The 10,608-nt window shown below is 39.3% G+C and overlaps 1 protein-coding gene and 1 long non-coding RNA gene across 2 annotated transcripts; one reads left to right on the top strand and one right to left on the bottom strand.

Moving 5' to 3' along the window:
* The first annotated feature begins 490 nt into the window (after positions 1 to 490).
* Positions 491 to 1,960, top strand: LOC103386434 (uncharacterized). Its single transcript, XM_008320691.2, has one exon. The coding sequence runs from the start codon at positions 955 to 957 to the stop codon at positions 1,621 to 1,623; it is 669 nt and encodes a 222-aa protein (XP_008318913.1). The 5' UTR covers positions 491 to 954; the 3' UTR covers positions 1,624 to 1,960.
* Positions 1,961 to 4,682: 2,722 nt separating this feature from the next.
* Positions 4,683 to 10,602, bottom strand: LOC112487775 (uncharacterized). The gene is made up of 2 exons (XR_003051189.1): positions 8,346 to 10,602; positions 4,683 to 6,264 (listed from the first exon to the last, which is right to left on the bottom strand). It is a non-coding gene; the product is annotated as an uncharacterized LOC112487775 (long non-coding RNA).
* Positions 10,603 to 10,608: the final 6 nt, after the last annotated feature.

A 10,608-nucleotide genomic window follows, 5' to 3' on the forward strand; every position in this document is an offset into this window, starting at 1 on the left:
TGCATACGTCCTGAGGGTGTTTGACAGACAGTCAGTCCCGACGCTATAAAATGCAAACGCGGAAACTAGGGCAGATTATCTGTATGCGATGTTTTAAATGAGACGCTTTGTGTGATCTCACTTTGTGAATGACGTATAGTTAGTCCACTGAGTGTTGCTGTCTGTTGTTTCTGTACAGTGGTGTGTCTGTTGTCAGAGGGTGGCGGTGGAGTGGGTGTGGGGCATCATCAGCAGCTGAGGATCAGATTTCAGCTGCTAAAACTGAAGAGGACTGAACCATGGCGTTCAAAAATGCAACTCTCCTCTTGTAAATCCAGCACAATCCAGTGTTAATAAGTGTTTACATACTTTATAAACAAGTGGTTATATGTGAATATGATAAATATAGGTGATTATTTTATTTTTAGATTGCGGACAACCTGCACACCCAACCCTCCTTCTGGTCACCCCTGTGAATGGTACAGTCCACCTCTTTATCCAGAGCCCGAAGAGAAGACAGGCTTACATTCAATGCTTGTCAGAGGAGAGTACATGACACTCACAGGCCCAGAGCTGAGAAGACAAATTGCTGTAAATCAGCTAGAAGACTCTTACCAACCTCTAACAACTCACTTTAGTGCAGTCACCGATCTGTAAGGTGCTGATTTCACTTTGAGAGAGGTCAAAAAGAGAGATTAGAGAAACAGAAGAGGGCGTGACAGAGAGCCAGCGAGAAGGCAAGCTGCTACTTCAAGGGGAGGAAGAGCAGGCTATGCACCAGCCAAAGCCAGAGGTCAAGAAAAAAAGAGAAAGGATAGTGAAAAGGTAGACCTAAAGTGAGAAGGAGGTCATTTGTGATCTGAACCAGAGAAGCAAAAAACAGCCTCTCTTTGTTGTGTGGGCCACCTTGTGAGAAGGAGGATGTGAAGGAGTGCAGGAGGGAGGAAGGGAGGCCACAGCAAGAAAGACAAGAAAATGCTCTCAGAAATGATGTGCAGACGGAGTTGCCAGCAGATGCAGGATGGAAAGGATGCTCTACAGAGGGACCCTGTGAGCCGCAGGAGGCGCGGGTGGTCCAAGAGCTGCAGGGGTCGCCTGCAGGGGCGGAGGGCACTGGGGGGAAGATGGTCAAGGGGTCGCAATCACCAAAATCAGCAACATCATCCTCATCACCACCATCCCAGACACCTTCAGCGGCCAATGATGTCACTGCGGCCCATTAACATGAAGGGGAACAGAGTGAGGGGGATGCGGGCTCCCAAGAACACCAACCAGTTTCTGATGCACGAGAAGTACCAGATGCTGCACATGCGCTCCGACTCCGTGGGCAGTGACAGTGGCTGCAGCTCAGACAGTGACACAGAGCTGACGGACATGGATTCCTACCTGGGTGTCTTGGAGAATGCCAGAGGAGCTCTTCTGGACAGTCCCAACCCATATGGCCCGACAACGCCACCAGGGCAGTTCCTGGTACTGCATGAAAACAGTCTGCATCTGCAAGGGGACAATCGCCAACTGCGAGAGGACAGTCTGCATCTTCATGAAGACAGCATGCAGTACTTCCCGTCTGAGGACGATCTGATGCAGAGCCAAAATTTCATGCAAAGGGACTTTGTGGAGTTCTGTGACATCTTGACACCCTGAAGGGAAACTTTCAGGAAGCCATTTTGATCCCTGTCGTGTAAGACTCAGACTGAACACGGGCAGGTTTGTTTGGCTTTATGTTCGGTGAAACAAATACATGTCAACTTTTTATAAGCTATTTAAAAGCTGAAGAATTCATCTACAGTTTGTGAGTGTACTGTCAGATGTGAGTTGAACTCTGGTGTTTGATAAAATCTTTTACAGACAATATTTTTTTCACCACATGTTGCAGATGTCTGCAAGACTGTCATTTTAGACACAATAAACAACGTTTTGAGAAAGCACTCAATAACCTCACTGTGTTTTTATGTTTAATAAAATGTTTTATCAAGGCAAAGATTAAATTTATGTTTTTTTACATTTCATTTGTGGCTCATGTCTATTTATTTCTAAACAGCTGCCTGGGAGCTGAATAAGTTATTGTGCACAAGGAGATTGGCTGCGTGGTGGGAGTGAATCCAAACAACCAGTTAAAATAGGAGCTGCCTGAATTACCATGATGTGATTGGCTGATGGAAGTTGTCAATAACAAAGTAGAGCCATTTTCTCAACGGCTCTAATGATCTAAAAGAAAAACAATGAAGAAAGAAAATACAGTGTAAACAGAGTCGATGCCAAAAAGAAAGCATAACAAATAATGAATAAAATAGTTTGGTAGCATTGGCAGTTTGGCCTCTTATAATTAGACATATACTGTATACACTTTGAGCATTTCCTAAAAGCTTTAAGGAAACAAATTAGGAGAAAAAAAGTACATTATAAAAATCTAGAAAAAAAACAATTGATTTAAAGTTTAAGGAAAAACAAATGTGATGATTACTGATACTACACACTGTGTGTGTGCGTGTGTTTGTGTGTGTGCACGGTCCTAGAGGGACTATCCTCGGAATTAAATAAAGTAAAACAACAAGATCCACATATATTTTTTCAGGTTTTGAAAGTATTTAAAAAACACTCACAAAAGTGAAGTGCTGGGTCAAACCCACTCTGCACTTCTTGGGAGCAGTAAAACCTCTTTGTGTTCTTTTTGTTAATGTGTCATAAACTAATAATGGAAATGGGTCAAAGAGCAGGACTAGCACGTCTTCAGCTCTGTTATACTTTGTATCTATAAACAGGGGGAATGAATGTTGTTGGGAATTTCATAACAAAAAACATGAGTTGATCGACTTTATATTATTGTTTTTATCAAGTTAAATCATGTTCTTGTCCACCCAACCGTTCACCAATGCCCCAGAGTTCAGCCTTTGTTGATATAGTTTAAGTTAATGCTAATTGTGAAATCTTGTTTAATAATGCTACTGCACAGCAAATCATAGCAATTTTTTTAGATTATCTGCCCAGAATTATTCTTATAATATTGTTAATCAAGAAAAACCTTATAATAATCTTTAAAAAATCCCACAATAAGACAAAAAAACAAAGATGAGACAAAGTCAATCTTAATACCATAATCAATAATAGATTAGATGCTGTTCTCTGTGTATTATAGATTATAAAACACAGAGAACAGCAAACCTAATTAATGTACTGTTTCTTGTAGGCGGTCCCCTCAAGCTTATTGTATTTGTACTCGTGTTCTTGTCAGCATCGAACCCTCACACCGATTGATCTTCAGAGGCGTAATCATCTTATCTACCACAGAACACAACTAGCTTGTTCATTCATGTAAGATTAAAATAAAATATGATAATCTGGCTCTTTTCATGATGAAGCTCAGTACTGCGTCTTGATACTGTAGTTAGTTGTGGATATTTGCAGTGGTTGCTGTCTAATGGTGGCTTGTTGACAGAGATACTCACAGACATATACTACATTCCAGAGCTTCTTCAGAAACTGTGAGGAGGGACAGTGGTACTGAAAGTGGTTTATGTCTGCATAGGTTGTGAAAAAGATTCCTTGTAGATTCCACACTCAGATCCCTAATTTTATTCCGAATTTGTACATACCCGAATCCTGAATCCAAATACCTTCATTTAGCCCTGTGTAGGAGTCACCTCTGTCACTGTCAGATCCTGCTACCATTCGAAACAACCATATGATTAGGCACTAAAGTAAATACCGGCTGTAAAAAAAAAAGGGGGGTTGAAGAATCGGTGCCCGTCTAGTAGAGCAGAATGGAAAGACGTTAATGATCATTGCACAGAAACAAGGGCTCTACATGTACAACAAAATTGCAGAGACATCTTGCAGAGAGGTGTAGAGAATTGACCTTTGCTCTGAAGGCCCTTTCCTTGTTGTTAAATTAAGGCTAACATGGCTAATATTTAGAGCTAAGTTATTAGGGTTTGTCAAAATGTAACTTCACTGATATTTACCGGATGAGAAGCCAGTGGAATGAGACCACCCTCCATGAACGCATAACAGTGTCTGTTCCAAACACTCAACAGGTTTTGATATTGTTATTTTAAACTACCTTCATTGTACTGTAAACATCATGTACTATGAGGTCGCTGCTATTTGAAAATACCAAGAGTATGCCGTAGATTGGACTTTTTGTCTGTGTGTTATACAGTTGAGCCAAGAACCGTTTTTTGGTTTAACATTTTCTTTGTTCTGTGAATTAATCAAGTGAGTAAATTGCCCAGATTAACAGTCGGTAAATATCGAGACAAAGATTAAGTCATGATGTCAGGAGCCACATAGGCCAGGAGCAGGTGACAGTAGCAGGTCCAGACTCCTCTGACTGACCGTGCCTCTTAGACCAGGTTATTGGGTCATCTTACCCTGGGTGACATCCACCCATTTACGAAGGAGGGGCATACACACATACATACACATAGACATACACGGACACAGTGAGTCACACTGACCCACACGTAGGGCCACAGTGACTCTGTTGGCTGTGTGATCTGTGCAGTATCTACTGCAGTTTTACTTTATGACTCTGCTGCAGATTTCCATCGGTCAGCAGCTCCGGTTTGACTTGTTGCACAATGTCGCCTGTGATTGGTCAGCTTTCGCTGGCAAACAGGAAGTAAATGTGAGCTGGCTGACACTCACACACACACACACAGTGAAAGGGAGAGCGACATACAGAGCCGAGTAGAGCAGATTAGTGAAAGTGGATCAGGAGTCTTCAAATACTTCCTTTACTAACTGCACTATTGCTTATCAACTGACACACAAACACATCATGTTTTAATTCACCACAATTCTTGCTGACACGTTCCATTTTCAAAATAAACCTTCACATTAATATGAAGTTGCCCAAAGCAAACTTAAACTCGCGGTGGTCTGGAAAATGTGATAAAGTGCTTAATACAACTCAGCAAGGTGTGAATATTTAACACACACAGACGTCATACACACGCAGGCAAGCACAGACATGCACAGACATGCACATGCACTTAAGATTAAATCATGTTTAAAGAGACGTTGTTTTACAGCTACACAGATACGGTAATTGTATGAAAAACTGTAAAAGAAAAAAAAGAAAGAAAAGAAAAACAACATACTGATACACCCCCATGCAGTACTGCAGTTACTGCACTTTAACATCATTAACAAAATAAAGATTAAAGATAGATAAACATATATATAAAGAGCTGGCTATTACATTATTTTGTAATAACTAAAAAGCTTTTTGCAAAGAATTGTTGCCAAGAGTTGCTGCCGTGTTTCACACTTGATGCTGGGGTTCAATTTGAATGCCTTTATATGAAAAAGTGGTGGAAATAAGGAAAATAGAAAAAAAATCCAAGTATATCTTAACTGTAGTACTTCAAGGACAAATATATACCTTATTATTAAGTATGATAAAAGATCTCCAACATCAGAGGTACTGTAGTATATGGTGAGGTAACCTCCCCTCGGTTGTACTAATCAGTTGGAATTCATTGATAGGTCAGAGTCAGGTTTTATTACCATTATCAAAGCAAAAAAAGTATATTTAGTCAAAAAACACTATTAAAAAAAGTCTATTACAATGATACAAGTTGGTCAAGAGTACAACCTGAAAAACCCCAGAAGTGGAACCTGACGTTGCTCAACAGAGTCATGTGGTTCACTTCACATGGTCTGATGGAGGAGGCCATCATGATAAATGTGTTGGTTTTTCCTCACTCACTTAACAAAGATGATTGAGTTAGTTACCAGCTGACTTAATAGGCTGCTGTACTGACACATAGGTTAAAAGAAGAAAAGCTCTTTTTTCCTTCTGTAATGAGCCCTACTGTGACTGAAGCAGCTGAACTGCAACAGGTTGACATACCAAACAACAGTATGTATTAAGAAAGTGGGATAATTATATGACATGGATAAAGGAGACAGAGTGGAATTTGATAACTGTTGACCTGTGTCCACCTCGTTTTGAACACGTGTCAATTTGTGTTAAGATTAAATGAAGTTTTAGGTAATTGTTCTTGCAGGTGGCTGGATGAAACTTTTTTTCAGTTGTTTCATAAATCTGTAAGGGACCATACGGTGTGAAAGTGTTAAGTGCTTTTGCCTCATTCCACTGTCAGTGGAAACTGATGGTGCATTGTCCCTGTGTGTATTTTTTCCAGGTACGCCCACTTCCTGCTACGGTCCAGAAACATGCTGGGTTAGGTGAACTGGACACCCTGCATTGACAGTAGGTAAGAATGAGAGCGTGAATAGCTGTTTGTCTCTAAGTGTTGGCTGCAGCTCCTCACAGTCCTGAAAAAGATTAGTCAGCAGAAACATGGATTTATGGATTATAACCTGTTTATCAAAGTACAGGTAATATGGTCATGTTATTGGGACATATGAAAACCACAGAGACTAGGAACTTAGTTAAACACTAAAAACTTATGTGCATGTAGCTCTGTCTATAACCCCCCCAAAAAAATCAATAAAACCACAATTTCCTCAGTGTGTGTGTGTTTGGGCAGGGGCTTAATCTGTTATGAAAGGCTGAAGTTAAGGAGGAGGAGGAGGAGGAGGAGGAGGAGGAGGAGGAGGAGGAGGAGGAGGAGGAGGAGGAGGAGGAGGAGGAGCAGTAGATGGATAGTTTAGTTTGGATCCAGCCTGGAGTGGAAAAGTACAGCCGTCTGCTCAGTAGGTGGAGAGTTCTCTGTTGAGTACACTCACCAACCAATCAGAGCACAGAAAAACATATCCATGAATAACAGTACTGGGCAGCAGAACAAACCAATAGAACTCTGAACTCCACAACTGAGGCTCTGTACAATGCAGCGCTACGGTTCTGACGATGACAAAGGTGACCAAGATTAAAGAGTTAACTCGCATGTAATGAATGTTCCACCTGTGATGTGTTAGTTCTATGACCATATCATCTGAACTCAGCGTACACTCTAACAGACATATTAATTTTTTTAACTTCTATCGTCCACTTGTTGATCCTGCCTTCTACCTACAGAAGGTACAACTGTCCAAGGGGAAGAACGTAGATTCACAGAGTCCAGAACAGTTGTTAGTTGTTAGCTCTTCCTCGACGTGTACTCAGGTTTGGACTTGTAAATCCATGCCTCATTTTTAATCGTAAAATAATTCCTCAGTTTTATTGAGTGGCTGCTTTCTTTAACACAGCTTTAGAATCAGAAGAGGTGTACAGTTACATTTAAGCAATCAAATAGTTGCACAACAGTATATTTACATATAGTAGTAACTTTGTACAGTGTAGTATACAAATGTATTCCTTCCCATTTAGGTTCAGTACTATGTCAATACAGGCTGTAAACTGGTGAGAACAAGAGCTAAAGGTTTGTTACTATTGTGCTTCAAGAAACGAGCTGCAGGTTTGACAGGAGACGACAGCAGCAGAAAAGTTAAGGGACTTTGAAATAACAAATAGTTAAAGGGCAGCACCATGGAGTTAAATCCCAGGCTGAGCACAAACACTGGTGCTAAAGGTATTGTTGTATGGTAACCAAGCCCCTCAGACGTTAACCCAACCCCCAGTTGTTGGTCAAGACCTCTTCTGGAACACTTCTCGAGGGCAAGGTTTGGTTTAAAGAATCATAAAGGAATTCAGCTCTGGTGTGTATTGTGTTTAATCTACAGGTCAAAAGAATTGCGTATTATTTGTACCAACCCCAGTGCCAGAAAACTAGGTACTGTATTACTACTTATCACTTTTTGCTTAAAAAAATAAGTTATTTTATACAAATAGTAAATAAAAAAATATTTCTGCAACAAGATCAAAATTTAGTATGAAAAAGGAAACAAAAGAACAGCACACCTTTTTCGTAGGTTTTTACCTGATCAGTAAATGTTTAAGGATAAATGATCGCAATAAAGAGTTGATCTTTTTTTTAACCACATATTTTTACAATTTAAAACAACTAGGCTAAAATTTTCAAATGTAGTTTTATGTGAAGCTACACTTTCTCTACCAGTGCAATTAAACCACAGTACTTGTGTGTGTGTGTGTTTAATTCTACAGTCTACAAAACAGTGTGACTGTTGGATCAGTGTCCCGCTGCTCCACTAACCTGGCAACACACACGCACAAATTATGTGCACACATATACACACATGCAACAATTTGGTAGCTATTTTGGTAGCATGAGCTCAAGGTATCACTGTCTCTCTAAGCCCAGGGGTCAATGTTTAACAGAACTCTCTCTCTCTCTCACACACACACACACACGCACACACACACACACACACACACACACACACACACACACCTGATGTGTGTGGGGGTTGAATTAAAAGAGCAGGGAATGATGACTGAACAGATCCATGATAGAGTGACATGAACAGAGGAGCTCCTAAATTGTGTTGTAACATACCAGAGAGGATACTCCACGCTGATTGGTTGGACGTCGACGCTAAGAGTGCCATCTGCTGGTTGATGCTTTAAAGCGTTTCTTTTCTAGAATCAAGAACAATCAATTAATGACAAAAATAGAAATAAAATGCCATTTCAGACATAAAAAATGATTTTCAAACCCCCCCATCCTCCAAACGTCTTTATCTAAATTATTATATGAATCAACAATTTCAAAATTATTATGAAACTATTGAGTAGATATTACAATAAAACATGATAATAATGTGGGAATCCGAAAACAAAAACACTTAAATATTCTCTGTTTCCATATTAACCGTTAAGTCAAGTCATTATATGTCCACAAAACTACAAATATATCAGTGTTGTTCATGGTGAAGTCTGTCTTGACATGTGTTCTTGCAGTCAGCTGTTACTGATGTCGAACCCAAATTATGAAATAATTCTTGACGACAGACTGATCTTTTGTTCATCCCATGTCCCATGTACACACACTCCTTCATAAACAACACAACACCGTTAATGTGTGAGTCACGTTTGGCACGTACTGAGCGTATATGAATGTATGTGTGCTTCGGAAATCTCGGCCTCTGATTGGCTGGAACACCATACTCTCAACTACTTAGCCCCGCCCCCTTCACAAGTGAGGAAAACAGTCTTTGCCAGAGCTTTTCAAACAAAGGATTCAATGTCAGTGTATATATACACAAGGAAAATGTCAAATGTTGGCGTAAACTTTTTTTAATCTGTTGTAGTTAAGCTGCCCCCCATTTTTTAAAATCGTTTTCTTTCTGTTGTGTAAGAAAAACAATTCGGTGTCAACATGTCTTCCGTACTTTCCCTCTCCCCAGCTCTCTAAATACCAGATATATATCGTTTTAAATAATGAACGCTACACTTACTAAAACATATTCTGCTTGTTATTTTTTTAGCATTTTCAAGTTCGCAAACTTCCATCCTTCCTTTCCTGAAGAGTGTGCTATAAACCCAGTCATAATACCCTTTATATACTATACATTTCACCCATTTATAGCATTTACATTCTTGCCACATATTCGTAGTATTCATGGTATTTTTTTTAAATCATTCAGCAACACAGGGAGTGGGTTTTGATTAAATATGTGTTACTTAACTTTAGTCTCCTTGAGGACTATCAAATTCTAGTGGTTCATCTTGAACATCTTTTCTCTCTTTTGTTGAACAGCAGCTCTAAATCCTGCTTCCCTGCCATATTTTGGTAAACAATTATAAACATATTCTAAACACCATCATAAAATGACTGATTAACCTTTTGAGTGATTAATTTTTTATGACAATTTACACCCTTTTCTTTGCTCTTCCCTTTTCTCTCCATTGTATTTCTACCTTCTGAGCCTCTGTTATCTACCAAAACCCTACAGTTTGTTCTGTTTTCACTGAAGTCACTTGTTAAACCCTTTATACTCATTTTATGATAAATGTCACTCGTTGCAGTTGGCCTAAAAAGCTTTAATGTAAGTGCAACAACATCCCGATGTTTTGACTGTCGTTCAGTTGACGTACTGTGTCCTTTCCCTCTAAATCAAAAACACTGAATGTCCCTGTCGGTGTCTGACCTTTAGTGGAACAACTCACAGAAACACTGATAAAGACGGTAGTAGCATAACGCTGTTTGGAAGGTACAAAAGTACCTTGCACAACTCTCACTTTTAAAATGAACTTTTTGAGGATTACCCTTTTCTAAAGCTTTCCAATGTAGCCTGACCTTTAAATAAGATCCAGGAATGAACTTCCCAAAATGTCTGCATGTACGCCATTTCTTTTTCCAACACCATCACTTATTAATAAAGCTTACTCTAAATACCAATTTTTGGTCAAGGTCTCCTCATTAATCATGACTTTTAAAGTCCCTGAATTCTGGAACAAAATAACTTTGTTTTGTGTTTTTTTTTTGTTTGTTTAATGTTTATGAGGAATTGCTAACTTCACTGGAATGGGATGAATGACCTTTAATTTTTGATGTTTATTTTCAAAATCAGGGTGCACATTGCTGGAGATGCTGCTGTTATTCATTAGTGTCAGGAATAGCATATCCAGACGCCCCCTTCTGGTCAAAGAGTGTATTATAACACGATGCATTTTCATAATTTTTTTTGCCAGGTTCCACCTGATAATAAAACGATTTTGAATTGATCTTGAATTCTGTTTGGATGGAGAATTCTTTGTATTCTAGTGAGAATTTCTAAAATATATATATTATATGCAATGGTTTTTCAAATAATGGA

The sequence above is a fragment of the Cynoglossus semilaevis genome, chromosome 11 (genome assembly GCF_000523025.1).
Source record: "Cynoglossus semilaevis isolate Cse_v1.0 chromosome 11, Cse_v1.0, whole genome shotgun sequence".
Taxonomy (NCBI): domain Eukaryota; kingdom Metazoa; phylum Chordata; class Actinopteri; order Pleuronectiformes; family Cynoglossidae; genus Cynoglossus; species Cynoglossus semilaevis.

Coding starts and splice junctions, on each gene's coding strand:
- LOC103386434 (XM_008320691.2), top strand. CDS start 955: ATGCTCTCAGAAATGATGTGCAGACGGAGTTGCCAGCAGATGCAGGAT.